General features: G+C 35.1%; 1 protein-coding gene across 3 annotated transcripts in view; it reads left to right on the forward strand.

The window, feature by feature from the left end:
- The window catches only part of STAG1 (stromal antigen 1), a 388,204-nt gene that overhangs the window by 191,532 nt on the left and 176,694 nt on the right, over nucleotides 1-19,978 (forward strand). For all 3 annotated transcript variants that reach the window (XM_053669339.1, XM_053669338.1, XM_053669340.1), the window contains one exon: nucleotides 10,669-10,745. In XM_053669339.1, coding sequence (XP_053525314.1) covers nucleotides 10,669-10,745 — 77 coding nt within the window. The remainder of the gene's footprint in view (nucleotides 1-10,668; nucleotides 10,746-19,978) is intronic.

Raw genomic sequence — 19,978 nt, forward strand, 5'->3', positions numbered from 1 at the left:
GGCTCGTTTATGATTCCATATAAATTTTTGAAGTGTTTGTTCTATGTCTGTGAAATACGCCATTGGTACTTTAATAGGTATTGCATTGAATCTGTATATTGCTTTGGGTAGTATGGACATTTTGATGATGTTAATTCTTCCAATCCATGAACACGGTATATGTTTCCATTTGTTTGTGTCTTCCTTGATTTCTTTCTTCAGTGCTGTGTAGTTTTCTGCATACAGGTCTTTTACCTCTTTGGTTAGGTTTATTCCCAGATATTTTATTTTTCTTTTTGCTATATCGAATGGGATTTTTTTCCTTGATTTCTGCTTCTGCTGATTCGTTGTTTGTATACAAAAATGCCTTTGATTTCTGGATATTGACTTTGTATCCTGCTGTTTTGCCAAATTCATTAATTAGTTTGAGCAGTTTTTGGGTAGAGTCTATAGGATTTTCCATGTACACTATCATGTCATCTGCAAACAGTGACAATTTTGTTTCCTCCTTTCCTATTTGGATGCCTTTTATTTCCTTTTCCTGCCTGATCGCTGTGGCCAAAACTTCTAATACTATATTGAATAGGAGTGGTGAAAGTGGACATCCTTGTCTTGTTCCTGATCTTAGTGGAAAAGCTTTTAGTTTTTGTCCATTGAGTATGATATTGGCTGTAGGTTTCTCATAAATGGCCTTTATTATATTGAGGAATGTTCCCTCTATTCCCATTTTGCTGAGTGTTTTTATCATAAATGGGTGTTGTACTTTATCGAAAGCTTTTTCTGCGTCTATTGATATGATCATGTGGTTTTTGTCTTTGCTTTTGTTTATGTGATGAATTACATTTACTGTTTTGCAAATGTTGAACCATCCTTGCATCCCTGGGATGAATCCCACTTGGTCATGGTGTATAATCTTTTGGATATATTGTTGGATGCGATTTGCTAATATTTTGTTGAGGATTTTAGCATCTATGTTCATCAGCGATATTGGCCTGTAGTTTTCTTTCTTTGTTGTATCTCTATCTGGTTTTGGAATTAGGATGATGCTGGCTTCATAAAAGGAGTTAGGGAGTTTTCCATCCTTTTGGATTTTTTGGAATAGTCTGTGAAGAATGGGGGTTAGCTCTTCCTTAAATGCTTTGTAGAATTCTCCTGTGAATCCATCTGGTCCAGGGCTTTTGTGTGATGGGAGTTTTTTGATTACTGCTTCAATTTCTTTTGCTGTTATTGGTCTATTCAGGTGTTCTACTTCTTTTTCATTGAGTTTTGGGAGATTATATTTTTCTAGAAATGTGTCCATTTCCCCTAGGTTCTCAAATTTCTTGGCATACAGTTCTTCATAGTAATTTCTTACAATCCTCTCTATTTCTGTGGTGTCAGTTGTAATCTCTCCTCTTTCATTTCTGGTTGTGTTTATTTGTGTCCGTTCCCTTCTTTTCTTGATGAGCCTACTTAAAGGCTTGTCTATTTTGTTTATTTTTTCAAAGAACCAACTCCTGGATTCATTGATCTTTAGAATTGTACTTTTAGTCTCTATGTCATTTAGTTCTGCTCTGATCTTGGTTATTTCCTTCCTTCTACTTGCTTTGGGCTTAAACAATACTTTATAAATACATATTTTTACCCTGTAATTTAGCATCCCTGTAACATTATGATCAAGTTTCCTTGTGCTTTTTTCTTTGGCGTTTCACTCAGGGCTTGATTTTTTAGAAAGGAAAAGAATTTAGTCTTTCCTGCTTTTCATTTCCCAATTCAGAGTCTTGGCTTTTCCATGTCTGAAGGGTAAGTCTTCTCTAGAACATTTTTTACTGTCACCATTTTATCTCTCCTCTCAGTTCCCTCAAACCAAAAATCTTCAGCCAGTATTTTTCCTCTAATGTGTAACTTTAATCTTTTTCAGTTCTCAAATTTATTTAATAATGTTCTGAAACATTTGTGCCTTCTTCCACAAAAGTACAGAGACCTAAATTTTCATAGTTTCAGAAGATTCATAGATATTTAGGAATCCATGTGCCACAGATTACGAAACCCAGTCTGTTTTAATCATATTAATATTAGTAGTAGAGCTCAAATAGATTTATTTTCCTCATGTTCTTTCCTCTGAGTCTCATATGTGCACAGCGTTAGCACTGATGATGTTATTTTAATAGTTGTTGAAGATTTGATAAAAACTAATCTGAAAGATTATAGCTATAGGACAATAACTATACTTGCTTTTGGCCCTGGGCTACACAAGCATGGTTCAACTAACCACAAAATTTGAAATTCTGATATTTAGTAAATTTACCTCTTCTTAATATGGGTGATGTGTGTGTACCCTATGCAGTCTTGAAAGACTAGTTAATTGATGTTCACTTATTATGTGTAAATATGTGATATTTTGAGTATTTGACATTTACTTGCCTTTTTGTGTTTACAAAGGCAAAAGTATATAGTAGTCTCCAATTACCTGAGATTTTGCTTTCTACTGCTTTAGTTACATGGTCTAAAAATATTAAATGGAAAATTCCATAAATAATTCATAAGATTTAAATTGTACAACATTCTGATTAGCATGATGAAATCTCAGTGCCATCCTGTTCCATTTGCCCAGCATGTGAATTATCTCTTTGCCCAGTGTATTTATGTTGGGTACCCTGTTGGTCCCTTAGTTGCCTTCTGGGTTATCCCATCAACTGTCTCTGTATCACACTCTTTTTTTCAACTAGCTTTTATTTTACTTGATAATGGCCCCCAGAGCACAAGAGTAGTGATGCTGGCAATTTGAATACATCAAAGTAAAGCCATAAAGTGATTCCTTTAAGTGAAAAGGTAAGGATAATAAGATAGTTTGAGAGAGACCATATTTGCATAACTTTGATTATAGTATAGTTTTATAATTCTATTTAATTATAAGTTATTGTTGCTCATCTTTTACTGTACCTGATTTACAAATTAAATTATCATAGGTATGAATATATAGGAGAAATCATAGCATACATAGGGTTTGGTACTGCCTGCAGTTTCAGGCATCCATCGGCAGGTCTTTGAACATATTCCTCATGGATAAGGGGGGTTTATTATATCAGCTTTTTATAAGGAATGTTACAAAGTACAGGCTGCCATCTAGGGACACACTAATCACTGGAGATACAATCACAGTAATTTCTATTTATAAGGCATCTTTAAAGATCTACAAGTTTTCAAATGTATATCTTTTTTTTACAATAGCCTATGAGGTAAATTTCTTCCATTTTACTTGTACTATCTTGGCAGACCTTATCGCAAGATATTTTTTATTATTAAGCTTTACTTTTTAATTCTTAAAAAATTTTATTGGTGTTAGAGAAAGAGAGGAAGTGGGGATAGGAACAAAGAGAGAAACATCAATTTGTTGTTCCATGTATTTATGCATTCATTAGTTGCTTTCTAGTATGTGCCTGACCGGAGATTGAACCTGTAACATTGGTGTATCAAGATGATGCTCTAACCAACTGAACTACCCGGCCAGGGCTTATTAAGCTTTAAGTGCTCATCAGAAGTCAACCAAAGTTTCTGTCTCTCTGTTTCCCCTACACCTTCTCCTCACATCTTGAGGACTCATGTATAGTCACTGGAATCCTAGGTAACTAACTGTTAAGTCCTATGTTTCTGGGATGCAGATGTTTCTTTAGTGAATTCTCAGTTTTAGTAACCTCAGCATTTCCTCTCCTAACTCACATTTTCTCTACTAATTTATCCATATTTATTTTCAGACTTTTTCCACTTTATTTTGGTTTACAACCTGCTGTCTATTACATAAAATAAAGAAGAAACAAAAATGAGACTACCTAAAACTTGACATGTCATATACTTGGGTTATCTCTGTCTGTCACCAGATTAGGTTTTAGTAAGACTCTATAATACTCTTTAAAAGAAAATCTATTTAAAAGAAAAGTGGTTTCACACATGAAACAGTTATTTACAAATTATCTATTTAAAAGGATCTCTGCTAAGTGCTCTTAGGCAGTGTACTTGAGCCACACTTGGGTTCAGTAATTTTGAGTGAGCCAGAATGTTAAAATGTATCATAAAAAGCTATAAATTTATGTCCTACTCCTGCCTTCTCTTCCCTTCTGCCTGCTTCTGTATCTAGTTGGAAGAATACAGAGAAGGCTAGAGTTCCTGCCATAGCTGTGGCATAGACTAGAGGAGGGGTAAAATTGGAAATAATCAGAAGGATAAAATGAGATAATTCTCTAAGCCTGGATGGGATAAGACAATTTTCTGCTTCCCACTTCACTTCTGAAAAGTACTTCTTTATTCCCTTAACTCATCCTTGGTGGGAGGTGGGAGTTTTAGGCATTTTGGACAGGAATGCTTAGTGCTATTTTATTTCATCATCTCTGCTCTGGAGGTGGAGGGAATAGGATTAGGTGATGGGGAAACCTCTGGGATGAGTTACTCTGGTTCTGGAATATTAAGAGGTGACTGGTCTTATTCTTTTTTTTTTCTTTTTTGTTTTCATTCTGGAAACAGCAATAACTTTGTAACATGCACAGTTAGGAATCTGGCTTCCAATAAAACTCAACTAAGGAACTAGAGCTTTTAGCTTGCCTGGGAAATGGTTAGGATAATTATCAAAAAAATAAATACTAGGTCCCTGGCTGGTGTAGCTCAGTGGATTGAGCACAGGCCGGTGAACCAGAGTATCTTGGTTTAATTCCCAGTCAGGGCACATGCCTGGGTTGCAGGCCAGTTCCCAGCAGGGGACGCACTGGAGGCAACCATAGATTGATACATCTCTCCCTCTCTCCTTCCCTTCCCCTCTAAAGATAAATAAGTAAAATCTTTAAAAAAATAAATAAACACTCAAATTAGGAAAACCTTATACTAATGGAGCATCTCATCTGCTGCAGGTATAGTGCTAACTACTTTATATTTATTATCTAATGTATTTGTCACATCATCCTTAGTCATTTTTTGAATGCCTCCTAGTTAAAGTGGTATTATCTTTTTTTCAAGATTAGAAATTTGAATTTCATATAGAATAATTGACTTGTCTAGTACCCCATAGCTTAGTAGCTGGTGTAACCACTCTCTTACTCCAAAGACATTAAACCACTCTAGGATGACATCTTTAAGGTTCTGCTCTTGTATGTTATGATTGCCCTGTCTCTTTTTATTGTCTGTACTGGTATTATGCAGGTATGCATTCTGCGGTCTCTTTTTATTGTCTGTGTTGCTAATTACGCAAGTATGTATTCTGCAGCCCTATTTTCATATTGCTTTTCAGTTTCATCTTTTGGTTCTTATAATACCTATTAAGAGAAACATCAACTTTTGTATTTCTGCAAACTGCTGTTGAATGTTCTTATACCTTCCCTCTAATGAGTGAATATTGATAGTGACTACACAAATGGACTGTAGGCAAGGTTTCAGAGCAATCTGTCTTTCAGTTTAGTTTTTAACACTTTATTTTTTATTTGAAATTTATTCATTATTTTGTTTGAAAAACATATTCATGTAGTTTATGTTTCAGGAAATGGCAAAGGGTATGCAATATAATGTTTCCATACATCCCTAACCCTAAACCACATTATTTCTCTTTCCCAGAGCCAGACTCTATACCAGATATTTGTATATCTTTCCAAAAATATGTTAATACATCCACAATCAAGTACACACACATAATCCCTTTTTTTCATGTATGAATATAGTCTACAGATCTTTACATATCAATCATGGGCAGCTGTTTATTCTGGTAGCACCATGGATTCCATTGACTTTAAGAGTCAGTGAAGAGCAGTGGTTAGTTGTGGACCCTGTACCCAGACTGCCTGCATGTGGACTGAATCTACTATTGAGAAAGCCCTTTTTCAAGTCGATAAGTTTCTAGGTGCCTCAATTTTTCTCATCTGTAAATGAGATAAAAATGGTGCATTCTTCATAGGATTGTTGTGAGATCAAATGTCTTAACTCCAAGGGTTTATTCAGCACAATGCTTGACAGATAGCGGACACCCAAAACTAGGTGCCACACCATCGTCATTACCATCATCACTTGTACTTATATAATCAGATTTTTATTTGGGGATAAATGGGCTTTCTTTTTACAAAGAGTGCTTCTGGAAATAACCATGTACATTTATTATTTTACACATGTGAAAATTTAGGGATGTTTTACAACAAGCAGAATATCAAGGCCAAAGAGTATGTTGTAACTTTTTTATTTAGATATTTTTCTAATCGAATGCCACAGGGATTATATCAAGTTACCCTCTCACCAGCAGTTTGACATTATTTAAATAATAATAAACTTGATGGTAGCTTTGTGATGTTACTTATGTTTCTAGAATTATTCATAGATAAAGATGGCAATTTTGACATTTTTTTCTTTTACCTTCATTAGAAATATAATCCTCTCAGGAGGGCCTGTTCAAACAGCCTTTTATTTTTTAGTATAAAATATGCATGTTGGTACTTTATACTTGCAGAATTCTCACAGATAACTTGTTAGTTTAGAGAGAGGAAGAGTCTCCCCCCATTCTCTATTTTCACATATTTATATTTCTGTGCATATGAATTATTTCAGATTTTAATGTATCTATAATTCATAACATTAGGATAATATTCTATTAGAAATATGCATCTTTTAGAACCAAGACTGTAATGATGAACTGAGATTAGCTTTTCATTTATTTTGAGTACTAGCCTTGAATTACAGGAAGATTTTTTTCTTTGTCAAGGAAAGCTTAAGAGAAAAACATAAGCACTTTTTGATGACTTGGAGGGAATGTAAAGACAAGTAAGCACTGATATCTGCCATACTTAGATCTAGTGGGTGAGCTAGATGGGAGCCATTTCCAGGTTAGAAAATGTAAAGAGGGACAAAGAAGAATGTTATGTGGAACTTTGTATATTACCTAAACTATTCAGGTAAATGACTTAAAAGTAAGTGAAAAAAAGCATAAGTCATCATAGAATACAGTACAAAGACATAGTGCTGTAGAAACCAATACAATGAGCAAATGCTTTATAATAGATAGGGCATTATTACTAAGGAAGTGCTGTCTAGTCTGTTGTAGCAATGGGGAGATAATTAGCATGAGAAAGCAGTTTCAGTAGAGTTGTGGAACACAACTGGAGAAGAATGAACAGGTGGAAAGTAAATAGGCTAATTTTTGGAATAGTCATTAAGGCAAAAGAAAGAGTTTCCTCTTAAAAAATATCTTAAGTAACAATCTTTTGTTCATTTCAAAATCATGGCTTTAAATATCTGATTTTATTTTATTAGTAATTTTTATTTGTGTATGGTACTCACCTTTAAAGATGCTAAGTATGTGTTTTTTCTTAAATATTTCTTTTAATTCCAGTTACTGTTTTGTTGTTTTTTTTACTTTGTAACATCAAATTAATACAGCAAAATAGTCCTCCTTTTATGAACTAACATAGCTAGTCCACTGAAATTATTAACACTCTACTGTATATGGAAACTGACATATCAATCATGGAAATAAAGTAGAGCATTATTTACACTGTAAATATTTTAATAATGATATGCCATATTTTGTCATGTATAATATACTCCCATATATAATGCACACCCACATTTTTGGCCCAAACCTTCAGGGAGAAAACTCTTTTTGTTTAACTTTTTAATTCGATTTATTTTTTATATTTAGATACTTGTTTTTTTATTGTAGAAGAATTTTAGCATTTATTTTTGAACATATGGTACAGGAAATATTGTGTAACAAATGATTACAAAACTTAAGAACAGATACAAGGTATTTCTGGTACTATCCAAGTGTAATGTGCACCCTTATTTTTCCTTCAAAAATTTGGACAAAAGAAATGTGCATTATATATGGCAAAGTATGGTATATAACTTACTACTAGAATAGTAATTAGTGTTGTCCTTTTTCTTGTTTTATTTATTTTTGTAAGCTGGATGACCTAAATCACTTACTTAAAACAATTCTATTTAAGATTTCACCTTGGTAGATTCTTCCCCATCAAACATACCACTTACTGAAATATGTAGAAAATGAGCTGATCCTTATTCATCGTCATAGGTACAAGAAATTATGATTAAATCAATTTAAGTGAGTCTTCCACGTGTATATTGTATATGCAGCATTCTCTGATATCATCTGGCAGTTATCCTTTGCCCACAGTTCTCTTCTGCCTCAGAACAGATCTCAAATCTTCCTTTAGAATTTTGAGTCCCAAGATTTCTTGTTTTTTTTTTTTTTTTTATTGAATTCATTGGAGGGGACATTGGTTAAAAACTTCCTTGTTTTTGTTTTAATCAACTTTAGGAAGATATAATTTCTGTACATTAAAATTCACATATTTTAAGTATACAGTATACAGATTACTTAAGTATACAAAGTCATCAGACTTTGACAAATGTATACAACCAGGTCAAAATACTTTTCCTTTTTTGCCCTGAACAATTCAGCATAGCTGAATTGGTTAAGTGTCATCCCACAATGTGAACAGTCATTGGTTCGATTCCTGGTCAGGGTAGTGCCCAAGTTGTGGGACCAGTCCCTGGGTTATGGGAATAGTCCTTGGTTGGGGTGCATGCAAGAAGCAACTAATTACTGTTTCTATCTCACATTGATATTTGTCTCCCCCTCCACTCTATAAATATAAATAAATAAAATCTTTAAAGATATATATGTATATTTTCATTTCCCAAAGAACAGGTACTTCTATATTTAATAACTTAAAAGATCTAATTGTATTTCTGCTTGTTTAGTAATGCTCATGAATATAATTTTACTAGTCAAGATTACCTTGAAACAACCCCTGAAATTACAGGTGTTTTTTTAATCTATGGGAGTCTATTTCAGATTGACAAAATAGTTCATAACCCAGACAAGGTTAAATATAGTTGAGCTTTGGACAACACAGGTTTGAAATGCACAGGTCTATTTATATATGGATGTTTTTCCCCAATAAACACATAGTTAGCTGTCTGTATCCCAGGGTTTTATATCTGCAAATTCAACCAACTGAAAACTGAAGATAGTATATTTGATTTGCTGTTGGGAACTGGAGGATGGTCCTTGAACCAATACTGCATGAATACCAAGGGATGCCTCCACATTATGTTTTTGAGGAGTCAAAAGTTACACTTGGATGTTTCACAGCATGGGAGGCTGGTCTCCCAAGACCACACATTGTTCAAGGGTTTTCTTTGAGTGATTTTAAGAATGTCTGACACAAACTAACTTTTACTTGAGATAATCCACAATTAGTAATTTAATGTGTTTTATGTTTATTTAATTTTTACGAATTTTCTGAAAATAAAGACTGTATTACAGAGCATAAACAACCTGTCTTCAGTACTATTGAATACTGTCTATAGTACTGTTGTTAGCTTAAAATAAAATCACAGTATAAAAGTTTTTCATTTTGTTTAGAAAAATTGTATGTTGTGGAGGAACCCTCTAAACATTTTTTTTATTCATCCAAAACTCCCAGTCTAGACTCTCATGTTGTGGATATAGGGATTACCTTTTGGTGGTACTTAATTCTGCATTCTGAAAATGAATGAGAGAGCTATACAGGGTTGGGCAAAAGTAGGTTCACAGTTGTGAGTACTCAAAATACAAAGCTCATTTTTGCGTAATTATTTACTACTATTTTTCATATGAACAACTGTAAACCTTTTGCTCTACCCTATATATCCAGTAATTAGAGCATGCTTAAATATGTTTTCAGTGAAAAGAAGGTAGATAGCATTTTTCTCATTTTACAGGTTAGTAAAAATTAAGTCAAATTAAGTTTAATGTGCCATTGTAGTTTTTGTTGTGCCTCTGAATTAAGACCGTATTTTCATGGCTTTTAGTGACCATTTAGCTCCATGTTCTTTGCTGTAAGGCCACATGTACATTACATGAATTGCAGCTTGTGAACACTCACAAAGAGACTGACAGAGGTTATAAAGTAATTATTTTCTTCCTGATTGAGTTTTTAGCTTGAATGTTTCACACTTATACAGTTGAAATGAACCTCTTGTAATTATTAGGCCAGCGTTCTCTGTCCTCAAGGTTGATTTAAATTATGGTAATTTTTAACCCAGTTTTTGGTATAGGCCAGTCATTATTATTATAAGGCTAATAATATTTACATAAATGTAAAGTAGTAAAAAGTACCATGAAATAATGAGATGAAAAGGGTGTTAACATTGATCGATATTCTGTAGGAATTACTGGGCAACTTTTCAAGTTCAGAGAAAATAGTTTGTCTAAAATGTATTACTAGATTAAGGGAGATTTCATTTTCATTTATAGAAGCATATTCTGACAATACAGAATATCAGAAAGGGCTATGAAGGGAGATTATACTCTGTTTGGATGTTTCACAGACTAAGGCAGTCAGCTACAGTCTGGATAGCACTAGTATATACCTAAGTCAATTTTTAGCATCCTCTCTGCAATATAAATATATTTTTCATGTCTTTGTCTTTTTCCTTTCCCAATATTTCTATCAGCATTTTTCCTTATACTTATCTAATTTACAAAATATTCAGTGTTTTAAAAATATCTAAAGAACTTGGAAGTTCTTAAAGAAGAGGTTTTTTAATAGATAAGAGTTTAGTGGAGGGAAAGAAGTTAAACCCAAGCATATAAAACTTTCCAGGCAAATGTCAGGTAAAATTTAATGTTTATCATGGAACAGAAAAAGATTAACTATAAAATATGTTGTTCTACAGGTACCGTGCGAATAGAGATGTTTAGAAATATGCAGAATGCAGAAATCATCAGAAAAATGACTGAAGAATTTGATGAGGTATAGCATTTCAATATTTATGCAAATGGCTATTTATACTTTTAAATAGTGAATATGTTGATTATTTTAACTTCTGTTTTCATTTAGTGTTTAGTGTAAGTAAAGATATACTTATTCTTATGTATATGATAATCCATGCTGCTAATTCCAAAATTCATGATATCTGGGGATTTGATTACATTGCATGAATTGAATTGATGAAACATTAATTGATGACAGATAAGGATAAGAAAATTAGTGGTATGAAATAGAAGTTGATACTTGACATTCATTTTTGAAGACCACCTAAAATTTTGTAATATTTCCTAATAAAATAAATGTTGGGCATTTATAAAAAGTATGTGAACAAAGGGGGGAAAATGGATTTGTAGGTCACAGAAGTGGGAAAAGATTTCATGTTAGTTCTGATACATTTTCACAGAACAAGATCTCTTTTATGCCTCTCAAAAATTCTATTGGAGAAAAGCTACCTTAATTTTAATTCATAATTCCCAAAATTATTTTATGTTGTCTTTAACAGCCACGACCCTGTGTGTGTGTATAAAACTTAAACATGGATTAGGAACACTCTGAGAATAGTGTGTTTTCTTTGCTAGTCTTCTCAAATGAAACATGCTGAATTCCTTTTTCTGCATTTTTAAATTTTCACTGAAATAATTTTTCGAGTACTTTTACACAGATTATTGAAACACATAGTTTTATTTCTGTACTGTATTTATAGTGAACTCAATTCATGCTTTAGTCCACCATTAATTGCAATTCTATTTTCTGGTAGATTTTTTTTCTTTACTTTCAATATGAACAGCAAAGATTGGTTTTATTCTAGGTTCACTGTTTCAGTGGAGTGGGTTGAGACTATTTTTTTATTACTAATACATATTTTTAGTTAAAAAATGTACTCCTAACATATTCAAATACACATTGCACAATATGTCTTTCTCATCAGGTGTTCACTTTTACTCTAGTGGTGCATGCTAAACATTTTCTTTTTCTCTTTTCCTTATTTAAAATATATTTTATTGACTATGCTATTACAGTTGTCCCATTTTCCCTTCTTCACTCCCCTCCATCCTGCACCCCATACCACCCACATTCCCCCCTTTAGTTCATGTCCATGTGTCATAACTTCTTTAGTTTCTACATTTCCCATACTATTCTTGCCCTCCCCCTGCCTATTTTCTACCTACCATCTATGCTACTTATTCTCTGTACCTTTCCCCCCTCTCTTCTCCTCCCACTCCCCTGTTTGCTAACCCTCCATGTGATCTCCATTTCTGTGGTTCTGTTCCTGTTCTAGTTGTTTGCTTAGTTTGTTTTTGTTTCAGGTGTGGTTATTAATAACTGTAACTTTGCTGTCTTTTTACTGTTCACTTTTTTAATCTTCTTTTTCTTAGATAAGTCCCTTTAACATTTCATATAATAAGGCCTGGGTAATGATGAACTCCTTGAACTTGACCTTATCTGACAAGCACTTTATCTGCCCTTCCATTCTAAATGAAAGCTTTGCTGGATAGAGCAATCTTGGATGTAGGTCCTTGCCTTTCATGACTTGGAATACTTCTTTCCAGCCCCTTCCTGCCTATAATGTCTCTTTTGAGAAATCCGCTGACAGTCTGATGGGAACTCCTTTGTGGGTGACTGTCCCCTTATCTCTTGCTGCTTCTAGAATTCTCTCCTTCATTTGAATCTTGGCTAATGTAATGATGATGTGCCTTGGTGTGTTCCTCCTTGGGTCCACCTTCTTTGGGACTCTCTGAGCTTCCTGGACTTCCTAGAAGTCTATTTCCTTTGCCAGATTGGGGAAGTTCTCCTTTATTATTTGTTCAAATAAGTTTTGCACTTGTTGCTGTTCTTCTTCCCCTTCTGGTACCTGTATAATTCAGATGTCAGAACGTTTAAAATGTCCTGGAGGTTCCTAAGCCTCACCTCATTTTTTTGAATTCTTGTTTCTTATGTTCTTTTGTTTGGTTGTTTCTTCCTTCCTTCTGGTTGACTCTATTGATTTGAGTCCCAGTTTCCTTCCCATCACTCTTGGTTCCCTGTGCATCTGCCTTCATTTCACTTAGTTTAGCCTTCATTTTTTCATCTAATTTGTGATTAAAATCAACCAATTCTGTTGGCATCCTGATCACCAGTGCTTTGAACTGTCCATCTGATAGGCTGGCTATCTCTTGGTTGCTTAGATGTATCAGCTCTGGGGCTTTGATCTGTTCTTTCATTTGAGCCATTTCTTTTTTCTTTTCTTTTCTTTTTTTTTGGTCTAGTTGCACCTGTTATGTAGTAAAGGGCAGAGCCTTAGGTGTTCACCAGGGCAGGACAACCCAGTTGCTGTGTTGTGAGGCTGTATGTGGGGGAGGGCTTCAAGAGGCAACAGTGATGCTTGCTCCACTATCTAGGGCCCTTTGGGTCTCTCCAACAAACTCGCCTGTGAGGCTGCAGTTTCTCCCAGCATCTGAACCCCGACAGGTATTTTTAGTTGGTGTTTTGAGGCTTTATTTCCCCATACTGGAACCCCGGGTTGCTTGGTATATCTTTCTTCTCAGTATTGCCTGGTTTATCTGCATGGAAATGTGGGAACACCCGGTCTACCAGCTCCCCTGCGCTGAACCCCTCCACAATCTGCCAACTTGGTGGGTTGGCCAGCTGCTGCCTTGCACCCGTGATCCACCAGCCGCCTCTTTTTTTGCTGTGACCCCTTTCTGTTTGGCTGCCCAACCGTTACCCTCCTCTCCATCAGGATGAATGTGTCTACTTTAACTCCTTGGTTGTTGGACTTCCATACAGTTCATTTTTCTGTCTGTACTGTTTTTTTTTTGTGTCTGAATTTTTGTTGTCCTCATTTTGGTTGTGGGAGGAGGTATAGTATGTCTACCTATGCCTCCATCTTGGCTGACCAAACATTTTCATGTGCATATTTACAGAAACATTGTCAGTGTTTTTCAGATTATTTACTCACATTTTATGGCAATAGAAATGTTACATTGTGATCCATGCATATATATTCATAATTGCTTGTCTTTGCTTCTGCAATTCAGTAAAGCTCTGAATTTTGAAAGGACTTTTTTGTAATTTAATTAGTGACACAACCAAGCTTCAGCTAACTTGTGGCTATTTTTAATATTTATTCATTTGAGTATGTAAGTATCTATATATATTTCTGGTGAAATATTAATGTTCTTGATTTTAAGGGGCTGTCCTAAATTATTTTCAGGTATATGTACTGTATTAACTTTTATAATTAAAAAACTAGGTTTTGGCCCTGGCTGGTGTGGCCCAGTGGATTGAGTGTTGGCCCATGAACCAAAACATCACTGGTTCAATCCCCAGTCAGGGCACATGCCTCGGTTGTGGACCAGGTCCCCAGTAGGGAACATGCAAGAGGCAACCACACATTGATGCTTCTCTTGCTCTCTGTGTCTCCCTTTCTTCCCCTCTGCCTAAAAAATAAATAAATAAAACCTTAAAAAATAACTCGGCTCTGAAATATTTCTGTGGGATAACTTTTCCTAAAAAAATTTATTTTTGTTGTTACTTCATGGGTTTATATGTGACAAATATAAGAAAGCCAGATTAAGATGCAAGTGGCAGGTTTACTGATGAGCTACTGATACCATGCCAATCTTCAACTATAGCTGATTTAGGTGACAGGTTTAAAAGTAGTATGCATCTGGGACCTCCAGGGTACTGACACATGATGGAATGATCATTAAGAGTTTCAGACTGTAAGAAGACTTCCAGCCAAGGTGGAGGTGTAGGTAGATACTCTGTGCCTCCTTGCACAACCAAAATTAAGGACAACAAAAATTTAGAAACAGAAAAGCACCCCGAACTGACAGAAAATTGAAGTTGACAGAAGTCCAACAACCATTCATCCAGATCATTAAGAGGGGCGGAGTCTGTGATCTGCTGAGAGGGGTCTCAGCAGGAAAAACGCAGTGGCTGGCAGACCCTGGCACACCAGCAATGGTCAGCTGGTCCCAGGTGCAAGGTGGCAAGGAGCAAACTGAGTGTGGCAGGCATGGTGGCTGGCTGACCTTGGTCACACATTCTCATGTAGATAAACCAGGAGGAAACAGGCAGCGAGACAGAACGCGCAACCCCGGACCCCAGCGCCAGGAAATACAGCCTAAAAGGACTGATTGAAAACACTTGTGGGAGTTGAGGAGCTGGGAGAGACTCCCAGCCTCACAGGAGAGTTTGTTGGAGAGACTCACAGGGTCCTGGAATGCACACAAGCCCATCTACCCAGGAACGAGCACCAGAAGGGCTCAGTTTGCTTGGGGGAAGTGGCAGAAGGGACTGAAATGCGGCAGACAGTAGAGCAAGCATCACTGTTCCCTCTTGAAGCCCTCCCCCATATACAGCCTCACAACACAGCAGCTGGGTTGTTCCGCCCTTTACTACATAAAAGGTGCAACTAGACCCCCCCAAAAAAAAAATAAAGAAAAGAAAAGAAAAAAGAAATGGCTCAAATGAAAGAACAGATCGAAGCCCCAGAGCTGATACATCTAAGCAACCAAGAGATAGCCAGCCTATCAGATGGACAGTTCAAAGCACTGGTGATCAGGATGCCAACAGAATTGGTTGATTTTAATCACAAATTAGATGAAAAAATGAAGGCTAAACTAAGTGAAATGAAGGCAGATGCACAGGGAACCAAGAGTGATGGGAAGGAAACTGGGACTCAAATCAATAGAGTCAACCAGAAGGAAGGAAGAAACAACCAAACAAAAGAACATAAGAAACAAGAATTCAAAAAAAATGAGGTGAGGCTTAGGAACCTCCAGGACATTTTAAACGTTCTGACATCTGAATTATACAGGTACCAGAAGGGGAAGAAGAACAGCAACAAGTGCAAAACTTATTTGAACAAATAATAAAGGAGAACTTCCCCAATCTGGCAAAGGAAATAGACTTCTAGGAAGTCCAGGAAGCTCAGAGAGTCCCAAAGAAGGTGGACCCAAGGAGGAACACACCAAGGCACATCATCATTACATTAGCCAAGATTCAAATGAAGGAGAGAATTCTAGAAGCAGCAAGAGATAAGGGGACAGTCACCCACAAAGGAGTTCCCATCAGACTGTCAGCGGATTTCTCAAAAGAGACATTATAGGCAGGAAGGGGCTGGAAAGAAGTATTCTAAGTCATAAAAGGCAAGGACCTACATCCAAGATTGCTCTATCCAGCAAAGCTTTCATTTAGAATGGAAGGGCAGATAAAGTGCTTGTCAGATAAGGTCAAGTTCAAGGAGTTCATCATTACCCAGGCCTTATTATATGAAATGTTAAAGGGACTTATCTAAGAAAAAGAAGATTAAAAAAGTGAACAGTAAAAAGACAGCAAAGTTACAGTTATTAATAACCACACCTGAAACAAAAACAAACTAAGCAAACAACTAGAACAGGAACAGAACCACAGAAATGGAGATCACTTGGAGTGTTAGCAAACAGGAGAGTGGGAGGAGAAGAGAGGGGGGAAAGGTACAGAGAATAAGTAGCATAGATGGTAGGTAGAAAATAGGCAGGGGGAGGGCAAGAATAGTATGGGAAATGTAGAAACTAAAGAAGTTATGACACATGGACATGAACTAAAGGGGGGGGGGTATTGGGGTTAGAGGGGGTGTGCAGGGTAGAGGGGAATGAAGGAGGGAAATGGGACAACTGTAATATCATAATTAATAAAATACATTAAAAAAGAAGTTTTAGACTTTGGTTTCAAACTGTTTTGTGCATCAACATCACCTAGGGATAGTTACTTAATTTTTAAATTTTAAAAAATTTTAATTTACATTCCATAATATTTTGTATAGTTTTAAGTGTACAACATAGTTGTTAGACAATCATATACTTTACAAAGTGTTCCCCTTGTTATTTCTAGTACCCATGTGGCATCACACATACTTATCACAATATTATTGATTTTATGCCCCATGCTGTACTTTCATTTTCTGAACACTATTTTGTAACTTCAAATGTGTACTGCTCAATTCCTTCACTTTTCTCACCTAGTTCCCTAAACCCCCCTCCCTTAGTCTGTTCTCTTTGAGTGTGTTTGTTTTGTTTTATTTTTTGTTTATACATAGTATTCTTTAGATTTCACATAGCATAATACCTTGTAGGTTCATTCATGCTGATGCAGATTGGAAGATTTCATTCTTTTTCATGGCTAAGAAATACTCCAGTGTGTATATTTATCAAGGTTTTCTATTCACTCCTCCACTGATGGACACTTGGGTTGTTTCCATAGCTTGGCTATTCTAAATAACACTGCAATGAATATAAGGGTCCAAAATTAGCTTTTTTTTTTTTTTTTTTTGGATCCATACCTAGAGGTGGAATTGCTGGATCATAAGGCAGCTCTATTTTTAACTTTTTTTGGAACCTCAGTACTGTTCTCTACAGTGTCCTAAGCAATCTGCATTCCTACCAACAGGGCAGTGAGGATTCCCTTTCTTTATAACCTTTCTAACACCTGGTTTTGTTGATTTATTGATGATAACCATTTTGACAGGTATGAGGTGATATCTCATTGTGGTTTTGATATCCTTTGCTCTGAATTAGTGATGTTGAACAGCTTTGCATATGTCTGTTGGCCATGTTTATGTCCTCTTTGTAGAAGTGTTTATTTAGATCCATTGCTCAATTTTTAATTTGGTTGTTAATTTTTTGTTGCTGAAATTCACATCGGTTTCATTTCTTTGTAAATTTTGGATGTTAACTTTTTTTCAGGTGTGTCATTGATGAACATGTTCTTCCATTCAGTGGGTTCTTTTCATTTTGTTGATGGTTTCCTTTGCTGTGCAAAAACTTTTAGGTTGAAGTAGTCTCATTTGTTTTTTTTTTTTTCCTGCTTGAGGACCTATAGCACAAAAAAACATTACAAAGAGAAATATTTGAGATTTTACTGCTTATGTTTTCTTCCTGGACTTTTATGGTGTAGAGTCTTGCATTTAAATTTTTAATTCATTTTGAGTTTATTTTTGTGTATGGTATAATAAGATGGTATAGTTTCTCTTTTTTTTTTTTGCGCATATTTGTCCCATTTCCTCCAAAACATTGAAAAGACTGCTTTTACCTCATTGTTCACTCTTCCCTCCTCTGTGAAATATTAATTCAACATATAGGTGTGGATTTATTTCTGGACCATTTATTTGGTTCTGTTACTCTATATGTCTTTTTTTGTGCCTGTACCATGCTGTCTTGATTACTCTGGCCTCTATGTCAGGAAGCAAAATTTCTCTCTTTTTTTCTTAAGATTACTGTGTCTATTTTGGTATCTTTTGTGGTTGTATGTAAATTTTTGGGGTTTTTGTGCTAGTTCTGTGAAATATTACATTGATATTTTGATAGCGATTGCATTGAACGTATAGGTTGCTTTGGGTAGAATAGACATTTTAAAAATCTTAACTTTTTCTACTCACAAGGACTGTATATACTTTTATTTATTTGTATTTTCAGTTTTTATTTGAGTATCTTACAATTTTTTGAGTATAGGTGTTTTATCACCTTGATTCATTCTTAGGTGTTCTATTTTCTTTTAATGCAACTGAGAAATGGATTGTTTTATCTTATTTTTTAAATATTTTTTCGTTATAATTTATTCCTCCTACACCCTGTTCCACCTCCACTCATTCCTTTTCCCCCTGTAATCGCTACAGTGCAGGCCATGTCCATGAGGCTTTTCTCGCTTTTATATTTATTCTCTTTTGCTGGATCTCTTCACTCCCCTCAGGGATTGTTTTCTCAGTTTCCATTTCTGATTATTCATTATTGGTGTATAAAAATGTAATCAATTTCTTGGTATTTATTTTGTATCTTGCTACTTTGCTGAATTTATTTATCAGTTCCAGAAGTTTCTTGGTGGAATCTTTAAGGTTCTCTATATACAGTATCATGTCATCTGCAAATAATGACAATTTTACTTCTCTTCCTACTTGGTTGCCTTTTATTTCTCCTTGTTTGATTGCTGAGGCTAGTACTTTCAGTACTGTGTTGAATAAGAGTGGTGAAAATAGACACCCCTGTCTCGTTCCTCACCCTAAGAGAAATGCATTTTGTTTTATCCTATTGGATATGATGTTCGCTCTAGGTTTGTCATACTCAGCATTTTGTTATGTTCAAATTTGTTCCCAGTATTTCCATTTTGCTATGAGGTTTTATCATAAATTAGTGTTGGATTTTATCAAATCCATTTGTTGTTATTGTACCAGCATTGCATCCCAGTTATAAATCCCACTTGCTTATTGTGAATGATCTCTTTAAAGTATTGCTGAATTTGGTTTGCTAATATTTTGTTGAGGATTTTAGCATCTGCTTTCATTAGGGATATTGGTCTATAATTTTTTTTCTTTGTAATGCCCATCTGGCTTTAGAATTAGGATAATTCTGGCCTTGTAAAAATGAGTTTGGGAATCTTTTCTCCTCTTTAATTTTTGGAATATTTTAGGAAGAATTTTTGTTAATTCATTTTTGAATATTTGATAAACTTCACTTGTGAAGACATCCATCCAGGACCTTTTTTCCTGCAAGGATTTTGATTACTGCTTCAGTTTCATTAATAATTGGTCTATCTGGATTTTTTATTTCTTCTTTATTCAGTCTTGGGAGAGTTTTATGTTTCTAGGAATTCATTTCTTAAAATTGCCCAATTTGTTGGCATGTACTTGTTTATTATATTTTCATATAATCCCTTGTAGTTCTGTGGGTCAGCTGTTACTTCTTTATCATTTTTTATTGTATTTATTCTTCTCTTTTTTTCTTGATTAATCTTAAAGTAAATCAATCTTGTTTATTCAGTTGGCCAAAGAGTTTGTAATGTTTTTTCTGTATGATGGCTGTAGTAGTGCTTAGTTGTATTTAACTTCTTTCAAAAACAATTTTGTTAGATTGTATTGTGACAGCTATCATATGTCATTGTGCATTTTAAAAAACTTATAAAAATTGGTAAATTGCTGTGTAGCCATGTTAATATTGATGGAAGAAGAGACACAACATTTTCAGTATATTATACTTTATTATTTAAAGAAAGATAAAAATGCAGCTGAAACACAAAAATTATTTGTGCAGTGTACGGAGAAGGTACTATGACTGATCAAATGTGTCAAAAGTGGTTTGCAAAGTTTCTTGGTACTGTTGACTTTTGGCCAAATAATAATTCTTTGCTGGGGGCTGTCTTATGTGTCGGGAGATGTTTAGCAGCACCTCTGGCCTCTACCCACTGGAAGCCAACAGCAG

The sequence above is a fragment of the Artibeus jamaicensis genome, unplaced genomic scaffold, assembly GCF_021234435.1.
Source record: "Artibeus jamaicensis isolate MK-2021 breed Jamaican fruit bat unplaced genomic scaffold, CSHL_Jam_final contig_519, whole genome shotgun sequence".
NCBI lineage: Eukaryota > Metazoa > Chordata > Mammalia > Chiroptera > Phyllostomidae > Artibeus > Artibeus jamaicensis.